The 20,664-nt window shown below is 41.9% G+C and overlaps 1 protein-coding gene across 1 annotated transcript in view; it reads right to left on the bottom strand.

Moving 5' to 3' along the window:
- The window catches only part of UNC45B (unc-45 myosin chaperone B), a 50,476-nt gene that overhangs the window by 11,799 nt on the left and 18,013 nt on the right, over positions 1–20,664 (bottom strand). Inside the window, exons 7-12 of the mRNA XM_070742257.1 lie at positions 18,968–19,136; positions 16,479–16,649; positions 13,423–13,594; positions 9,947–10,247; positions 4,747–4,841; positions 1,001–1,142 (exon numbers count right to left, since the gene is read on the bottom strand). Coding sequence (XP_070598358.1) covers positions 1,001–1,142; positions 4,747–4,841; positions 9,947–10,247; positions 13,423–13,594; positions 16,479–16,649; positions 18,968–19,136 — 1,050 coding nt within the window. The remainder of the gene's footprint in view (positions 1–1,000; positions 1,143–4,746; positions 4,842–9,946; positions 10,248–13,422; positions 13,595–16,478; positions 16,650–18,967; positions 19,137–20,664) is intronic.

Here is a 20,664-nt window from a genome sequence, read left to right as displayed (position 1 = left end):
TTCCCAGCTCTTATCACTTGCAAGCTCCCATGGTTACTCTCTGCAAAGAATGTTTTCCAAGCCCTAAGTCTTTGCAGAGTTTTTTTCATTATTACCTGCTCAAAGTAAGTTTCTTTCTAGCCCTATCCAGGTGCTAACAATGTTCCCAGCTCTTATCACTTGCAAGCTCCCATGGTTACTCTCTGCAAAGAATGTTTTCCAAGCCCTAAGTCTTTGCAGGTTTTTTTCATTATTACCTGCTCAAAGTAAGTTTCTTTCTAGCCCTATCCAGGTGCTAACAATGTTCCCAGCTCTTATCACTTGCAAGCTCCCATGGTTACTCTCTGCAAAGAATGTTTTCCAAGCCCTAAGTCTTTGCAGGTTTTTTTCATTATTACCTGCTCAAAGTAAGTTTCTTTCTAGCCCTATCCAGGTGCTAACAATGTTCTCAGCTCTTACTGACTTGCAAGCTCTTTCATTGTTACTCTCTCCCAATAAGGATTGTTTTTAAAGCCCTAACCAGGGGATAAAATGATGTGCTGAAACTGACCAGACTAAGGACGCTAGCCAGATGAATATCTAGTAAGCAGATTCTTTCCCCTATTTTCCTCCCCAAAAACTAAAGTGCGTCTTATACTCTGAAAAATACGGTAATATAACAATAGCAATATAAAACAGTTAAAATCCCTGAAGTAAAACAATCATTCACCAAATATTTATTCTTCTTGGCCAGAGCTAGTTGGTCTTACTCAACGGCCCCTGGCCTGCCGGCAGAGTCATGTTTGCACAGCCTTTCAGAAGGCTATTAGGGTAGGAGTGGTACGACTCTCCAGGAGTAGTTGATTCCACAGAGCCAGAGCTGCCACAGAGAAGGCCCTGCCACGTGGCCCCACCAATCGGCATTGTTTGGCCGACGGGACCTGCAGAAGGCCGACGCTGTGGGCTCCAGTCGGTCGCTGGGAGGTACATGGTAGAAGACGGTCCCGTAAATTTAGAGCAAACCAGGCTGTAGATTTCCTACCTTGGCTAATTCGAACATGGCTTGCATGGCTGGCTCGTCTTGTACAAAATCATCCTTCACATCAGCATCCAAAGTCAAGTAAGCCAGGCCTTCCACTGCCCACCTTCGGGTACGGGTGTCAATGGTGGGATTGCACAGCCACCTGAATGAACAAGACAGTTTCAATGCCTTTTGCGGAGCAGATGTGCAGATGTTTTGGTGAGAGAGAAAATGCTCGCCCAAGGATTAGGATTTCCTTCCAGTCTCTCTTTCCCTTCACTACAAAAACTTAAGAAGAATCCTGTGTTATCAGCATAATGCTTATTTAATTTAGCATTACATGAAGTGGCTGGAAAAAAGAATGGAAGAGGGGGAGGAGGGATAAACAAACAAAGAAACAGCTTCTCCCTAAGGGCATTTGACTGTCCTATCAGATTAGATAAGGGGTCGCTTTTCATAAAAGTTGCCACCTTATGGGACTTGGGAAGCATGTCTTTTCCATTTTATTTTATTTTATTTTATTTTATTCTATTTTATTCATTTTATTTTATTTTATTTTATTCTATTTTATTCTATTTTATTCATTTTATTCATTTTATTCATTTTATTCATTTTATTTTATTTTATTTTATTTTATTCTATTTTATTCTATTTATTTTATTTTATTTTATTTTATTTTATTTTATTTTATTTTATTTTATTTTAATATAATTTAATTGACTTCTATGCCACCCAATCCCAATGGGACTTAGTTGTAACAATTGTAGTTCCTACCCTATGGAACATCCTTCCCTTTCAGTTTTGGCACATCCTTATCATTTTAACCCTCCAAAAAGCACTCAAAATCTGGTTTCCCCTCCAAGTTCTGAGATAGAGTGAACTACGTTCACTCTATCTGTGATGTTTCATTAAAAAAAAAATATATATATATGTTTATGGTATATGAGGCATGGTTTTATCTCTTACTTGTGAACTGCCCAGAATTTACTACAAGATTGGAAAAGAGGTTAGGGTAGGGTTGCGTAGAGTAGAATAGAATAGAATAGAAAATAGAATAGAAAATAGAATAGAAAATAGAATAGAATAGAATAGAATAGAATAGAGAATAGAATAGAATATGGCTCTTGGAAGTGTATCTCATAAAAAATAATTCAGGCCAGATGGGAAAACCTATAGAAAAAGTGTTTTAATCTTTCAAAGGAATTTTACCATAAGGAGTATTATAAATAAAAGTGGAAAACTTCTCTTACAATCGCCAGAGTCTGTATTTACCTCACAATAGCACTAAATTGTTTTACTGAAGTCTGTATACAGGTAGTCCTCAATTTACGACCACAATTAAGCCCAAATTTTCCAATGCTAAACAAGACAGTTGTTAAATGAGGTTTTGCCCCATTTTACAACCTGTTGTAGATGTTAAATGAATCCCTGAAGCCATCATAAATATATGCCAGTTGCCAAGCGTCTGAGTTTGGGGATGCTCCAGTGGTTGTAAGTGTAAAAGAATGGCCATAAATCGCTTTTTTCAGTGCTGCTGTAACTTGGTCACTAAACAAATGGTTGGGCGCTGAGGACCACTGTAGTTTTTGCTTCTTTGATTTTGAATGGTCATTCTGCGACCAATCAAGTGCGTTCTGGAAGCCCACAAGTATGGACAGAGGGATGCACTGACAACAGTATGGATATTGGTGTCCACAAGAGCTAGGTATTAAATCAGGCTGCCTGTAGATAAGTAGTAAAAACTGTCACCAAGATGGCTACAGTGTTTCCTCTCTTTTTAAATAGCAAGCTGATAGTTGCTGAAAGATAAATAAGGTGTTTCCCTACCATACCTTATAAGGCAGGAGGCCGTGGCTGAAAAGAAAGGGAAGAGAAGCAGGGAGGTCAGCTGTCCAACTACAGTGGTATCTCTATCTACAAACACCTCTACTTACGAAATTTTCTAGATAAGAACCGATGACTTCTATTCACCAGAAAATATTGATATGCAACAAGACTGTAACTCTCCTTCTCTCAAGAGGAAATTGATGATATTTTTATGTTATTTGTAATTTTGTAATTGTCCAGGTGTTTTTGTTTGTTTAGAAGTGTATGCATGTTTTTCTATCTTCTTTTTTGTGTACAGTGATCCCCCGGTTATTGCGTCCCCGACCATTGCGAACAGGGTAATTTGCGATTTTTCAACCCGGAAGTAAACAACACCATCTGCGCATGCGCGCCCTTTTTCTTTCTATGGCCACGCATGCGTAGATGGTGGAGTTTGCCGGGCAGATCAGCTGCTGGGTGGCTTCCCTGGGTCTTCCCCTCTTGCCGGGGTTTCCCCTTTGCGTGGGCGGCGGGGAAACCCCAGCCCCGCTTCCCAGCTGAGTGGCGCGAGCAACGGCGTGGGCGGGCGAAGGGCGGGCGGCACTGGCTTCCCCTCAGGAGACGCGCCTTCTCTCTTTTTTTTCTTGCGGCGAGCCCGAGCCGTTCCTCTCTCGACCGCAGCCGAGCTTCCCTCGGCCCCCTTTGGCCCCGTCGCCTCCTCCCCGCCTGCGAGACTCTACTTCTCCGGCTTTCAGAGCTCCTCCGCCGTCACCCGGCTTCTGGCAGAAGCCTTCTCTCTTTTTTTTCGTGCGCTTGGCGAGGAAAAGCAGGCGGGGAGGAGGCGAAGGGAAGCTCGGCTGCGGTCGAGAGAGGAACGGCTCGGGCTCGCCGCAAGAAAAAAAAGAGAGAAGGCTTCTACCAGAAGCCGGGTGACGCCGGAGGAGCTCCGAAAGCACGAGCGGCGGCCGGACGAGCGGCGGCCGCACCAGCAGCAGCGGCACGAGCGGCGGCGGCACGAGCGGCGGCCGCACCAGCAGCGGCGGCACGAGCGACGGGGCCAAAGGAAGCCGAGGGAAGCTCGGCCGCACCAGCAGCGGCGGCACGAGCGGCGGCCGCACCAGCAGCGGCGGCACGAGCGGCGGCCGGACGAGCAGTGGCCGCACCAGCAGCGGCGGCACGAGCGGCGGGCGGACAAGCGGCGGGCAGGCGGGCGGGCAGGCGGCTCCTCAGCTGTTGGGCGGGGATCTTCCCAGGTGCGGAAGTAAAAAACACCATCTGCACATGCGCGGCCATGAAAAAGGGCGCGCATGCGCAGATGGTGTTTTTACTTCCGCAGCGCTACTTCGCGAAAACCCGCTCGTTGCGGGGGGTCCTGGAACGGAACCCTCGCAACGAGCGGGGGATCACTGTATTGCAAATATTGCAAATATGTCAATGTATATATTTTCTTGATTATGCTTTTTAAAACAAATTAATAAAAATTACTTTTTAAAAAAAGAACCGTGTGTTCAAATTTTTTTTGCCTCTTCTCAAGAACCATTTTCCACTTACAAACCCAAGCCTCCGAAACTGTAACCAGAAAAGGCAGGAAGAAGCCTCCGTGGGGCCTCTCTAGGAATCTCCTGGGAGGGAACAGGGCTGGAAAAGGCAGGGAGAAGCCTCTGTGGGGCCTCTCTAGGAATCTCCTGGGAGGAAACAGGGCCAGAAAAGGTGGGGGGAAGCCTCCGTGGGCCCTCTCTAGGAATCTTCTGGGAGGAAATAGGGCCTCCACCCTCCCTCTGGTTTCCCCAATTGCACACATTATTTGCTTTTACATTGATTCCTATGGGAAAAAAATGCTGCTTCTTACAAACTTTTCTACTTAACAACCTGGTCACGGGACGAATTAAGTTCATAAGTAGAGGTACTACTGTACCTCCTTATCTTATGACCTCAGGTTCCCAAATAGACCTCCCACTTACTTGCGGCATTGTTTTGCTAACTTTTCAGTGGATCCTTCTGCAAATTGTCTCAGGCCGTAGTCAGTTCCTCCAGCAGAACCCAGCTTGCAAAGCCCCTGGCAAAAAATAAAATAAAATAAAATAAAATTGAAAAGAGAGATGGAATATCCATTTATCAAACTCCAGTGAGAAATTTATTTTAGACACAGGGTTGTAGGCTAGTCTGGGAAGTTGGGAAAAAAAATATCCTGGCACAAGGCAGTGGCAAATGGCTTTCTTGCTGATAAGAAAAACTTCAGAGATATGCCCACTGTAATCAGCTCGACTGAAGAGCATCTTTGTTTTTTGAATGATAGAAGGGTACCATCAACTTTAGAGCTATTTGGGCTGAAAGACCTAGCCTTGGATGTAAGTCTTTAGCTGAGATAAGCTTATTATCTTTTAAATCCCAAAATAGATTTATTCTGCTTCTGTACCAACTCTGGGTAAATTCCATTACAGTTCCTGCTTAGCTAGAAGATTAAAAGAATCAAGGTGCTGAAAGACCAAGAGCAATTCTAAAACTCTGGAAGAAGGAAAATTAAGGATATACTGTTGGGTGAGACCCCAATGGTCTCTTATTTAACAGATTAACAGAGTTGGAAGGGACCTTTTAGGTCATCTAGTCCAACCCACCTGAAGCAGGAAATCCTATACCATTTCCGACAAACAGCAGTCCAGTCTCTTCCTGAAAGCCTCCAGTTTGCCCAGGTTCACCTAGTCACTAGTGCACCAGTTGCGGCCCTATCTGGACCGGGACTCACTGCTCACAGTCACTCATGCCCTCATCACCTCGAGGCTCGACTACTGTAATGCTCTCTGCATGGGGCTACCTTTGAAAAGTGTTCGGAAACTTCAGATCGTACAGAATGCAGCTGCGAGAGCCATCGTGGGGCTTCCCTAAATATGCCCATGTCACACCAACACTCCGCAGTCTGCATTGGTTGCCGATCAGTTTCCGGTCACAATTCAAAGTGTTGGTTATGACCTATAAAGCCCTTCATGGCATCAGACCAGAATATCTCCGGGACCGCCTTCTGCTGCACGAATCCCAGCGACCGGTTAGGTCCCATAGAGTTGGCCTTCTCCGGGTCCTGTCGACTAAGCAATGTTGTTTGGCGGGACCCAGGAGAAGAGCCTTCTCTGTGGCGGCCCCGACCCTCTGGAACCAGCTCCCCCCAGATATCAGAGTTGCCCCCACCCTCCTTGCCTTTCGCAAGCTCCTTAAAACCCATCTCTGTCGTCAGGCATGGGGGAATTGAAATTTCCCTTCCCCCTAGGCTTATAGAATTTATACATGGTATGCTTGTATGTATGAGTGGTTCTTTAAATTGGGGTTTTTTAGATTATTTTTAATATCAGATTTGTTTACATTGTCTTTTTATATTGTTGTTAGCCGCCCCGAGTCTTCGGAGAGGGGCGGCATACAAATCTAATAAATAAATAAATAAATAAATAAATAAAATAAATGAAGCTCCCACAAATTCCGAATGCAAGCTGTTCCATTGGTTGATTGTTCTCTCTTTTTTTTTAATTTTTTAAATAAATTTTAATTATACAAATAATACAAAATATAACATAATATACAAAACATAAAACAATGATCGTAACAATTGAGAACGATCGAATGGCGTGTCGATTGACAAGATACAAATTGTGAGCAAGAAAAGGGGAGGGGAAGAAGTAGATAGGGAGAGGGTAGAGAAAAAGAGGGAAGAAGATAGAAAGGATAGAGAACGTAGAAAAGATAGAAAGGGTAAAAGGTTGGCGAATGTCCGGGGGAGCTGTACTGAGAACGAGAACTGTTTCCTATTTCATTAGCTTGTTACCATGGTTCGGTTTATTTATCAAGATTGGTTAGTGCAGGTGTTGAGTTAATCAAATTAAAGAGATTTTAGAAAGCAATAGTAAAGATACTGTCAATATATATATAAAGTCTCTTAATATTATATTAAATATAAAATAGCTATATACCAGATTTGTAACTGGTCGAGCTTGTATCTAACATATCCTTCTTATGGCGTGTTATTCTCACTCTTTTTTCCTATCCAATTATAAAAAGGATCCCAACAGTTATTAAATGTATCCATTATTTCATTTCTTACTATTATAGTTAATTTTGTCATCTCTGCGCAGTATGTAATTTCTTTTATTATTGCATCATTCGGAGGTATCTCCTCATTCTTCCACCACTGCGCAAAGGTTAGTCTGGCTGCTGTTGTTAAGTGGACAATTAATTGTATTTGGGGTTTAGGTAATTTTTGTCTAATAATGCCCAAAAGAAAACATTCAGGGTTTTTTTCTATTGTTATTTTAAGTATTTCGTCAATCCAAGTTCCAATTTTATTCCAATAGGTTTTAGCTTTTGAGCATTGCCACCATAAATGGAAGTAGGTGCCTATTTCTTTGTGACATTTCCAACAATAAGGTGAAAGTTTATTATTTAGTTTTGTTAATTTAATCGGGGTAATATGCCACCTGTAAAACATTTTAACTAAATTCTCTTTATAGGATGTGGCAATCTTGCTTAACTTGTATATATAATCTTGCCTTTACTATTTATCTAATTTAGCATGTTTCAAAGCTCTTAAGATTTATTTACCTGCATATATTAACTTACTAGTAAACTATTAATTTATCAGTAGACCACCTGGATACTTCACTACATTGCTATTTAATATACTGTTACTATTATTATTATACTAAGAGACCGCCCCTTTAATTATTGGTTATTAGGATTTTCTAGCTTATTGATACTATTACTTTTAAAAACATTAGCTATTAGATTTACTATTGAATGTTAGAAATGAATTGTATTAATCTTGATTAGCTTGTATATATAATCTTGCCCTAACTATTTATTTAATTTAGCATGTTTCAAGGCTCTTAAGATTTTAAGGAATTTTGATTGAAGTACAAATATTTCTCTTTGACGGTTTACTATTTCTCAAATAACGGTTGATTGTTCTCATTGTCAGGAAATTTCTAATTTCTAGGTTGAATCTCTCCTTGGTCAATTTCCATCCATTATTCCTTGTCTGGCCTTCGTTGGAAAATAGCTTGACCACTTCCTCTCTGTGGCAGCCCTTCAAATATTGGAAGACTGCTGTCATTTCTCCCCTAGTCCTTTTCTTCATTAGACTAGGCCTGCCCAGTTCTTGTAATCATTCTTCATATGTTTTCATCTCCAGTCTCCTAATCATTCTGGTTAATCTTCTCTGCACTTTTTCTAGAGTCTCAACATCTAAAACTGGATGACCAAAACTGGATGCAATATTCTAGATGTGGTCTTACTAAGGCAGTGTTTCCCAACCTTGGCAACTTGAAGATATCTGGACTTCAACTCCCAGAATTCCCCAGCCAGCATTCACTGGCTGGGGAATTATGGGAGTTCAAGTCCAAATATCTTCAAGTTGCCAAGGTTGGGAAACACTGTACTAAGGTTTTATAGAGTGGTATCAGTAGCTCACTCAATCTCGATTGTATCCCTCTGTTTATGCTGCTTAGGATTGCATTGGCTTTTTTGGTTGCCGCCACACACTACTGGCTCCATATTTAGCTGGTTCTCCATTAAAACTCTGCTATTGACTGTAAAAAATATGACTTCAGTAACCGAGTTGTCGAAGCATGGAACTTATTACCGGACTCCATAGTGTCATCCCCAAACCCCCAACACTTTACCCTTAGATTATCTACGGTTGACCTATCCAGATTCCTAAGAGGTCAGTAAGGGGCGAGTACAAGTGCACTAGAGTGCCTTCCGTCCCCTGTCCTATTGCTCTCCTATATCTCCTATACCTTTCTTCTATTCCTATATCTCTTATTCTATTCTTTCATTGACATGTTCTATTACTATATCTTCTTTTCTATTCTTTCTTAGATATATTTTACTATGAGTATCTCCTCCATAACCTTCATCATGTATTTTACTATGTGTATATAGATATATACCACTAAAACCCTCATTGTGTATTGGACAAAAATAAATATTAAGCCTGGTTTCACCCAATCTATATCTGTACTTTTGATTTTTCTTGCCTACAATAAGTGTAAGACTTTATTTTTCTCTACATTGAATTTCATTTTGTTAGATAGTGTTCAAGTCTATCAAGAACCACCTGGCTCTTGAGCTTATTACTTAGGGGAGGGGCAGGGGTGGGCTACTACCCGCAATGGGCTAGCGAAAATGGAGCTCCACCCCAGACACCCAATTTGCACTGAAAGATTTTCAAAGAAAATGCAGGGTGTCCTGCATAAGCCACGTCCACAGTATGATAGTTAAAATTTTTGGTAGCCCTACACTGGGCAGGGGTGTCAAACTCACGGTCCACAAGCTGGATGCCTCACATGCTGGCCCCATCCTTATCTAGTTTAGTAAAGGGAGGAAAGTCCTTATATGTCATATGACATGACATGATGACATGAGTTTGACAGCCCTGATCTAATGGGTTGACTAATCCTGCCAGCAAAGTATCACCTGCAAATTTGGTAAGTTCTCCTTCTATTCCCTCTTCTAAGTCATTTATCAAGATACTTAAGAGTACTGGGCCTAAAACAGAACCTTGTGGTATTCCACTGCCTACTTCCCTTCGCGTAGATGTAGACCTATTAAGGACTACTTGTTCAGTATGGTTTGTCAGTCAATTATGAATCCATCTGGCTATCTATCCCACTTTTTTCTAGCTTATGAAGAAGTAGGTCATGGTCTACTTTGTCAAATGCCTAGAGAAAATTGGACTGCCATTTGTCAGAAATGGTGTCGGGATTCCTGCTTGAGCTGGGAGTTGGAGTAGATGACCTACAAGGTCCCTTCCAACTCTGTTACTCTATTACACTTATGGAATAAGTCTGACAAATATTTTTCCCTAACAGAAATTTGCGGAGCTACTATCACCTTGCGCAACTGATACGAGTCTACAATTGTATTTAGTCTAACCCAGGTTGATAAATTAATCTGGTCTTATTTTAAAGATGGGAACTGTGATGGAACAAGTCCCAAACAAGATTTTTGTATGGGACTTGCAACAATTGCCTTCTGTTTGTCATTAGGGCCACGTTAGAAACATAGATTCTACCTTAAATATCAGTGCATTAAGTTTCCATAAATATATGAGCACAGTTTTTTGTCTGATTCAGAGGATTATCATCAAACAGATTAGGCTAAAGATCTAAGAGAACTAACCACTAAAGCTCTGATCTTGATCTTCTCATTCAGAGTCCTTTTGTAAATTTCCTTCAGCAAGGTGATTCCATTGGTGATGATGAATGTGGCCCGACTAAGTTTGGTCGAAGCATGGATGAGAGCTTCCACAGCTACTAGTTGATCAATTTCTCTCTCTGAGCCACACAATGCTACCATCATCTCCATCACACCATTCATGCTCAGCAGTTTGTTCCCCAAATCAAAAGGTCCTTGTAGAACTCCAGACACTGTCTGGATGGCATGTAAAGTCTTGTCCATATCTTTGGGGTCAATTTTACTCCTGGAGGCAGGGGACAGCACATGAAAAAAAGAGAATAATAGTTAAGATTAGCCGATGGCAGGTATAATACACTGCTCAAAAAAATAAAGGGAACGCTCAAAGAACACATCCTAGATCTGAATGAATGAAATATTCTCATTGAATACTTTGTTCTGTACAAAGCTGAATGTGCTGACAACAAAATGAAATTGATTGTCAATCAGTGTTGCTTCCTAAGTGGACAGTTTGATTTCACAGAAGTTTGATTTACTTGGAGTTATATTGTGTTGTTTAAGTGTTCCCTTTATTTTTTGAGGGGTATATTTGTCCTTTGATTCAGTAGAGTAGAGGGTGTGACGCCACATTGTAGATAGATAGGATAGATAGATGATAGATAGATAGATAGATAGATAGATGATAGATAGATAGATAGATGATAGATAGATAGATAGATAGATAGTTGGTTAGATAGATGATAGATAGATAGATAGATAGATAGATAGATAGATGATAGATAGATAGATAGATAGATAGATAGATGATAGATAGATAGATGATAGATAGATAGATAGATAGATAGGATAGATAGATGATAGATAGATAGATAGATAGATAGATAGATAGATAGATAGATGGAATTCTTTATTAGCCAAGTGTGATTGGACAAACAAAGAATTTGTCGTTCTTTGGTGCATATCTAGGTCCCCAGCAGTCGGTTTTCAGGCCCGGTTACAGCACGGAAACCGCTTTGGTCGCGTTGATGGATGATCTTTGGCGGGCCCGGGACAGGGGTTTATCCTCTGTCCTGGTGCTCCTCGACCTCTCAGCGGCTTTCGATACCATCGACCATGGTATCCTTCTGCACTGGCTGGAGGGGTTGGGAGTGGGAGGCACTGTTCTCCAGTGGTTCTCCTCCTACCTCTCTGGCCGGTCGCAGTCGGTGTTAGTGGGGGGTCAGAGGTCGGCTCCGAGGTCTCTCCCTTGTGGGGTGCCTCAGGGGTCGGTCCTCTCCCCCCTGCTATTTAATATCTACATGAAACCGCTGGGTGAGATCATCCAAGGACATGGGGTGAGGTATCATCAATATGCTGATGATACCCAGCTTTACATCTCCACCCCATGCCCAGTCAACGAAGCGGTGGAAGTGATGTGCCGGTGCCTGGAGGCTGTTGGGGCCTGGATGGGTGTCAACAGACTCAAGCTCAACCCGGATAAGACGGAGTGGCTGTGGGTTTTGCCTCCCAAGGACAATCCCATCTGTCCATCCATTACCCTGGGGGGGGAATTATTGACCCCCTCAGAGAGGGTCCGCAACTTGGGCGTCCTCCTCGATCCACAGCTCACATTAGAACAACATCTCTCAGTTGTGGCGAGGGGGGCGTTTGCCCAGGTTCGCCTGGTGCACCAGTTGCGGCCCTATCTGGACCGGGACTCGTTGCTCACAGTCACTCATGCCCTCATCACCTCGAGGTTCGACTACTGTAATGCTCTCTACATGGGGCTACCTTTGAAAAGTGTTCGGAAACTTCAGATCGTGCAAAATGCAGCTGCGAGAGCAGTCATGGGCTTACCTAAGTATGCCCATGTTTCGTCATCACTCCGCAGTCTGCATTGGCTGCCAATCAGTTTCCGGTCACAATTCAAAGTGTTGGTTATGACCTTTAAAGCCCTTCATGGCATTGGACCAGAATATCTCCGAGACCGCCTCCTGCCGCACGAATCCCAGCGACCGATTAGGTCCCACAGAGTGGGCCTTCTCCGGGTCCCGTCAACTAAACAATGTCGGTTGGCGGGCCCCAGGGGAAGAGCCTTCTCTGTGGCGGCACCGGCCCTCTGGAACCAACTCCCCCCGGAGATTAGGACAGCCCCTACTCTTCCTGCCTTCCGTAAACTCCTTAAAACCCACCTCTGCCGTCAGGCATGGGGGAACTGAAACATCTCCCCCTGGGCATGTTTAATTTATGCATGGTATGTCTGTGTGTGCGTCTGTTAGCATATGGGGTTTTTAAAATATTTAAATATTTTTAAATTTATCTGTTTACTTATGATTTGTTTCTACATGTTGTGAGCCGCCCCGAGTCTTCGGAGAGGGGCGGCATACAAATCTAAGTAATAAATAAAATAAATAAATAAATAAATATGCTCTCAGTGTACATAAAAGAAAACCTACATTTGTCAAGAATCATGAGATACAACACTGAATGATGGTCATAGGGTATAAATAAGCAATCAGGAATTATTATCAAACATATTCCTTTTCTTTTCTCAGAATTATTCCTTTTTTGGCTTCTAAGCATGTGCAGTAGCAGAGCTCTGGCACTGTACATGCAGTCGGCATCTTTTTTTGCAGCTTTGCTAGGGTGTCCTAATTTTTTGTTAATGCGCACATGCGCGCATGAAAAGCACTCATGCAACCTCGAGGCATGCCCACAGAGGGAGCAAACTGGCAGTGAGATAAGTTGGAGCCCACCCCTGCCAGAGAGGGATCAAACACATCATCACTCTCAAGGGTCTTTATGCCCACAAGAAATCTAAGTCCAGCCCATCTTGAATTCCGTTGACTTGTATCTACCACCAATTTGTTTTAATTGTTAGTAGTTGAGATTCTTGTAGAGAAAATGATTAGACAATAAACCTATATTTATTGGAACTGCTTGGGCTCCTGATTTCCTGTGCTTGACATACCAGTCACAAAAAGCAGATGGGTGTTGCAAGTGGGTTTATTTTGGAAAGGGATATTTGTTTGTTTGTTTATTTTTTGTTTATTTATTTATTTGATTATATGGACTAATTAACCTTTAGTTCTGTGCAATTCTGTGCAATCAAAAAACTCACAGAGGCAATTTAAATTGAACTGAGATCAATCAATAGGACATATCCAGTGGTGGAATTGCTACCGGTTCGCCTCGATTCGGGCGAACTGGTAGCAGCGGAGGTGGGAGACTCCGTCCACCCACCTGGAGATCATTATGGATGATCTGCGCATGCGCAGAAGATTATGCGCATATGCAGGAGCACTGTGCAGGAACAAATCGAGCTCATGTGCGTTCACAGTTCCAAACAAGTAGCGTGGGTAAGTGAAACTGGACATATCCCACTACTGATGTACCTCTGTGAAGTTTTTGATACTTTCATTAGATTACTGGATTGTGTTTCTCCTGTTTTCTGTAAAAGTTTCAAGGACTGTTGGACTTACTTAATGTACTCTTCACAGATCAGTCTGAAGTTTTCTCTCTCCGGGTCACATCTCAAGTCATCATACAATTTGTTCAGAAGAACTGAAGCTGTGAGCTGTGTATTGTCTGTTAGAGGGAGACAATCTGACATCTCTGGAATCTGGCCAGCAATTTTCAAAATCTTTTTTAGACCTGGGGAAAGGACGTGATGGTGGGGAAGTAGAGGAAGGTAGAAAGGACACAGAATCAGTTGAAGTTACAATGCAAAAAAACCAATCTGTTAGATTTATAGCTTGAAACAAGTTGGGGCAAATTGAAAGCTGGGCTCACACACTGAATACAAAATTGAAGTTCACACTTTTCTTTTAAGGACACATCTGCAAGACAACAAAACCTTTTTATGGATAAATCATTTGAGAAAAGTGTTGCGAAATATGGATTTTCTTATAAAAAGTGAGTCGTAAAACTATTTAGACAGCCATCAAATTCTATTTGGATGGAAAATCTATAATGACTGATAATGGAGCTTCCAGTTTCAGAGGTAATATATTATTTGTTGGGGAACAATAATAGAAAAAGGATTTTGCCTTTCTGCCCTGCTTATTATCTTTTCATAAACATCCATTTTGTTGTGTCTGGAACAGGATGATGGAGTAGAAGCTATTCCAAGAACCCTTGTCTTACATGATACCTCATAAACCTTAGTGTTCCACTTTAAAAATTTTTTAAAGAGGTTTTCTTTTCACCAATACAGGTTAGAGCACGGGTCCTCAAACTTTTTACACAGGGGGCCAGTTCACTGTCCCTCGGACTGTTGGAGGGCCGGACTATAAAAAAACCCTATGAACAAATCCCTATGCACACTGCACATACCTTGTTTTAAAGTAAAAAACAAAATGGGAACGTACTACAGTAGTCCCTCACCTATCGCTGGTGTTACGTTCCAGACCTGGCCGCGATAGGTGAAATCCGCGATGGGGAATTTATCGACTGATAATACTTATTTAAGTATTTATATTGTAATTGTTTGGTAGTTTTCATTGTTTTAAGTGTTTATAAACCCTTCCCACACAGTATTTAAATACAGTATTTACAATTTTAGATATTTTTATTTTTTTAAAAAACCTGCCGATCGAGTTCGGCGGGCTGTTTAAATCTGCCGATCGGCTTCCTCAGAAACCCGCGATGAAGTGAAGCCGCAGTAGGTGAAGCGCGGTATAGCGAGGGACTACTGTATTTAGAGGGGGGCGAAGATCTGAAATTCATATATGTTTATGTTTTGTTTTTAATTTTCTTTTGTTGACATCTGATTGGCTATACAAGGTTTTCTTGGCTTATGAAAAATGTATAAAGAAAGAAGGAAGCACTTTGGCATAATGGTTAATAAGTTAGAAATATGTAATTGGTGTTGCACTTTTTGAAGGAACATTAAGGAGGGAATTTAATTAAAAGAAAATGAATGTAACTGGATGACAAAATTAGAAAAAAAAACCTTTTGCAACTTTTTTGATGATTGATATTAGTAACAAAATACCACATTTTATTCATGGAAAATTAGATGGTACACTGTGTTTGAATGTATGTTGAGAGAAATTTTTTTAAAAAATTACACACACACCCCAAAACAGTCTTTCCTTCCTCTGTCCCTCCATTTCAACCTTCCTTCCTTCCTTTCTTCCTTGTTCCCTCCATTTCTCCTTCCCTCCCTCTCTTTCCCTTTTCTTTCTCTCTCTCTCTCTCTCTTTTCCCTGTGCTCTTGTCACTCACTGGCGGGCTGGATGAATGGCCTCAGTGGGCCACATGTGGCCCGCGGGATGTAGTTTGGGGACCACTGGGTTAGAGTATTGGAGATCTCAGTCCAATATGGAATTGCATCCTTTTTAGAAACACCTAACTCAACCTTTTTCAGTGTTGAATATCCAGTAGTGTTGACTAATTATTCCCACTGTTTTTGATGACTGGCCTGGCTGATGGAAGATAATGAGAGCTACATTGCATCACTGAAAGTTGAAAGAAGTTAACAGGATGAATTACTCAATTTTCTAAGATTCTAATGTTTATAAAATTCTGGATTTAGGATTATGCTTTGCGCAAGAATGTCGAAAGCTGTAGAAAGACTATTGAAAACATCTGGGTGACTTTGGGCCAGTCACTCATTTTTAGACTAACTCACTTCACAGGGCTGCTGTTATTTGGGAGAAGGTAAGAATATTAAGTAAATTCACTGGCTTGTTTATAAAAATAATAAGTGGATAATAAATAAATAAAATAAAGTAAACCACAGACAGAAGATCATTTAATGCCTTTGTCTCTGATCTGCAAATAGCATCACAAGGATTGGCCTTCCCACCTCCACCTCCCGCCCACCACGGTGTTTGAGTGAACGCCGAACCTGAACACGGACTTTTTTTAAAGTCCGGGTTCAGGTTCGGTATGCTGAACACTGCAAAGTTCTGCACAGACCTAAACTATGCAAGTTCGATTCGCCCATGTTACACCAACACTCTGCAGTCTGCATTGGTTGCTGATCAGTTTCCGGTCACAATTCAAAGTGTTGGTTATGACCTATAAAGCCCTTCATGGCACCGGACCAGATTATCTCAGGGACCGCCTTCTGCCGCACGAATCCCAGCGACCAGTTAGGTCCCACAGAGTGGATCTTCTCCGGGTCCCGTCAACTAAACAATGTTGCTTGGCGGGACCCAGGGGAAGAGCCTTCTGTGTGGTGGCCCCAGCCCTCTGGAACCAACTCCCCCCAGAGATTAGAATTGCCCCCACCCTCCTTGCCTTTCGTAAGCTTCTTAAAACCCACCTCTGCCGCCAGGCATGGGGGAATTGAGATACTCTTTCCCCCTAGGCCTTTACAATTTTATGCATGGTATGTCTGTATGTATGTTTGGTTTTATAATAAGGGTTTTTAACTGTTTTAATATTGGATTGTTTATATGCTGTTTTTATTACTGTTGTTAGCCGCCCCGAGTCTACGGAGAGGGGCGGCATACAAATCCAATAAATAAATAAATGAATGAATGAATGAATGAATGAATGAATGAATAAATAAATAAATAAAACTTACCATTATCAATTACAAATGTAGTGCGATTATTGTCATGGATGCTCAGGTCCTGTCTTGGCACATTTTTGTTGAGTAAATTGAGAGCTCTGTCCCGACCATGACCGGATACTTTTTTACTGGGAAGCATATCTAGAAGATGAGCAATGATTGCCCTTATATCTTTTTTTGTGTCTGTAAAAAAAGAAGAAATCAACATCAGACAAAATTATTTAAATCAGAACTTCTATGGTGGCAACCATTTATAGGTGCTACCCTGCTTATTTTAGATAAAAGGTTTCTCCTAGTTTTCAAATATCCATTTGCATAATTATTAATGATGAATGAGAGCAGATTCCACATCCAATAATGAAAAACAGTTAATTCTTCATTTATTTGACACTTGAAATAACTGGAACCACAAATTGTCCCTACAGCCATTTTGTGAAAGGGCAGCAAAGGAGCGATAGGAATTACAGTGATCTCTCGGTTAGCGCGGGGGTTACGTTCCAAGACCTCCCGCGCTAACCGATTTCCGCGTTATACTGGATGCGGAAGTAAAAACCACCATCTGCGCATGTGCGCCATTTTTTTCATGGCCGCACATGCGCAGATGGTGGAGTTTGCGTGTGGGCGGCGGGGAAGACCAAGGGAAAGTTCCTTCAGCCGCCCAACAGCTGATCTGCTCCGCAGCGCGGAAGCAGCGAGGAGCCGAAGATGGGGTAAAGGCAAAGGGGAAACCCCATCTTCGGCTCCTCGCTGCTGCCGCGCTGCGGAGCGGATCAGGTGTTGGGCGGCTGAAGGAACCTTCCCTTGGTCTTCCCGCCGCCCAGGCAAAGGGGAATCCCCAAGATCGCTTGCCGCTTGCCGCTTTGCAGCTTGGAGCCTTGCTTCGCCTCCTTCGCTGCAATAGGCAAGCGGCAAGCGATCTTGAGAAAGAGAGAGAAAGGAGGGTGACTTGCCAGTCCACGCCCCCCTGGATGAACAGCCTCGCATGGCCCCAGCGCCGGGCTCCGCTGTTGCCTCCGCCCCCATTCGGCTCTGCAGCTGAGAGGCCTTCCCGGCAGAGCCCTCCCCAACAGCTCCCGCCGCCAGCGCATAAAAGAAAAGAAAAAAAAATCCCCAAAAGAGGCAGGCACAAAGCGGGGGCACAAGGGGAGCTGCCCGGCAGAGGTTGCTTTTTTTCTTCTCGTGGGCAAGTGGAGGGGGGGAGAGAGAAGGGAGGAAGAGAGTGTGAGAGAGGAAGAAAGAGAGAGAGAAATGATAGAAAAAAGGGGAGAAAAAAGAGAAATGAGAAAATGATTGAAGCATAGTGACAGGAAAGAAAGAGAAAGAGACAGAGAAGTGACTCTTGGTGATGACGTATGACATCATCGGGTGGGAAAAACCGTGGTATAGCAAAAAAAACGCGGACTTATTTTTTAATTAATATTTTTTGAAAAGCTGCGTTGCAGCGTTTCGCACTAATCGAGACCGTGCTAATCGAGGGATCACTGTATAAAGAAAGGAAGTTGTTCTATTACAGTTAGAAAATACATTATAAAATAAGGCGACTAATACTTGATAAACATCAAGTTAAATAGTAAAGCATGAAAGTATCCACTCAAGCAATAAAATTGGTGAGGAGAAGGTCCAGACAAAATCCGTTCTGCCTGTGCAGAAAGTGGATATTTAGCAACCGGAAATGCTCCCCGCATCTTTTAACTTTTAATTTATACTATACAGTGTTCCCTCGATTTTCACGGGTTTGAACTTCGTGAATAGCCTATACCACAGTTTTTCAAAAAATATTAATTAAAAAATACTTCATGTTTTTTTTCTATACCACGTTTTCCCCACCTGATGATGTCATATGTCATCGCCAAACTTTCATCTACCATTGCTGATTGGCTGAAATTTCAGCCAATCAGCGTTGTCATAGCAAAAAAAAAATTGTTAAGAAATAATTATGTTTATAAATATCAGGATCACTAAGCGTCTTATTCAATGGTGAGGACCACTAATAATGCTGAGTAAATGGTTGTTAAGGGAATGGAAAATGGTAATTTAGGGGTTTAAAGTGTTAAGGGATGTCATAGCCAAAAATGGTGTATTTACTTTCACATCTCTACTTCGCGGAAATTGACTTTCGCAGGCGATCTCGGAATGCATCCCCCACAAAAATCGAGGGAACACTGTATTCCTATTTGGGTCCTATTTTACAGATGTATTAAAATTTAATATGGTCTTAATGCTCTTTACCTGTAAACTGCCCAGAGTCGCTCTGAGAATGAGATGATCAGTATCTAAATTTGATCTAGATAGTTAGATAACTAGATAGATAATAGATAATATAGATAGATGATAAATAGGAGGTAGATAGATAGATCAGTACAGATAATTGTTATCCTAGTCCTGACCACAACAGGTTTTAACCCCCTAGTTTGCTTCCATTCTAAATGAGGTGTTATAAAATCACCTATGAAGGACCACCACTCTTAGCAAAACTGGTAGGCCTCTCCAATGATAGTTACCCAGCACCAGGGCATCCTCCTTCCCATGTTCTTCCTTCTTGCCTTCTCCAGTTAAAGAGTCGATTATGGCTTGCAACATGTTGGAGACCGCCAGTGAGATTTCTTCATGATCTATGGACATCCATAAGCAGATTTTGTTGATCCCCAGCATGTGGAGTATTGCGGTGGCCTATCCAAGCAGGGGAACACAATGCAGTTGTCTGATTATGTCTCTTTGGGTTATCGTGTAGATGCCGCATTAAATTGGATGAGTTTTGCAATACAGAGATACATGCAAACGCACGCGCGCATGCGCGCACATACACACACATATTATGGAATCTCTTCTACAATGTGTTAGTTTATGGTGGCAAAAAAATCAGTAGGATTGTGCTAGATAATAATACATATCAATAAAAGTCAAATCATGAGCTTTGGAGAGGGGCGGCATACAAATCTAATTAATAATAATAATAATAATAATAATAATAATAATAATAATAATAATAATTATTATTATTATTATTATTATTATTATTATTATTATTATTATTATTATTATTATGTCAATACAACACAGCAAACGAGACTATGCTGGATTTCGTATTTCATCACCAGTCGGGTGCTTCCCAAGCATCTAGGACTGCGTGATGTAGCGACGAATTATGTTTGCCGATCCCAGTAAAGCAGCCTTTTGCAATTGACAGATGGAGATTTTGTCAATTCTGATGGTTTCAAATGTCCGCTGAGATCCTTTGGCACTGCGCCCAGCGTGCCAAGTACCACTGGGACCACTTTCACGGGCTTATGCCAGAGTCGTTGCAGCTCGATTTTTAGATCTTTGTATTTCACTAATTTCTCTAGCTGCTTCTCCTCAATTCTGCTGTCCCCTGGGATTGCGATGTCGATGATCCATACTTTCTTTTTCTCCACAATCAGGATGTCTGGTGTGTTATGCTTCAGAATTCGGTCAGTCTGAAGTCGGAAGTCCCACAGTAGTTTTGCTTGCTCATTTTCAACCACTTTTTCGGGCTTATGATCCCACTAGTTCTTTGCCACTGGTAGATGGTAGTTCCGGCACAAGTTCCAGTGGATCATCTTTGCCACAGCATTGTGTCTATGCTTGTAGTCAGTCTGTGCGATCTTTTTGCAGCAGCTGAGTATGTGACCGATGATGATGATGATTATTATTATTATTATGAAAACTGATGCCTATTAATTAAATTTGCTAGTTAGAAGAGGTGCTATCAGGCTTGATATTTTTGGCCACATGAAGAGGGAGCAAATTTTATTTTGTAGATACATTCTTTATGATGCTTCTGGGAGACTTGGGTATCCATAAGGGGTAGAATAAGTCAAGATGGTGGGCATAACACCATGGGTTCTGTTTGATTAACGCTAACGAAGAGATTGGGAGGCTCAGCAGCTGTTTCAACACTTTATTGTATCCAGTGAAGGGCTGCTCGTCTTACCTTCTAAGGGATCGCCCTCCAAGGCTATCACAGATAGGCACGCACCTGTGGGCACAAGAAATTGCTTCTGCGCATGCACAGCAAGCAAAATCTCATGTAAGGATTTATTTATTTATTTATTCAAATTTTTATGCCGCCCTTCTCCTTAGACTCAGGGCGGCTTACAACATATTAGCCATGGCACTTTTTAACAGAGCCCCCACAATCCTCATTTTACCCACCTCAGAAGGATGGAAGGCTGAGTCA

This window comes from Erythrolamprus reginae, chromosome 1 (assembly GCF_031021105.1).
Source record: "Erythrolamprus reginae isolate rEryReg1 chromosome 1, rEryReg1.hap1, whole genome shotgun sequence".
NCBI classification, from domain to species: domain Eukaryota; kingdom Metazoa; phylum Chordata; class Lepidosauria; order Squamata; family Dipsadidae; genus Erythrolamprus; species Erythrolamprus reginae.
The sequence above is the reverse complement of the archived record's forward strand: the minus strand, read 5'-3'. Positions and strand labels throughout refer to the sequence as shown.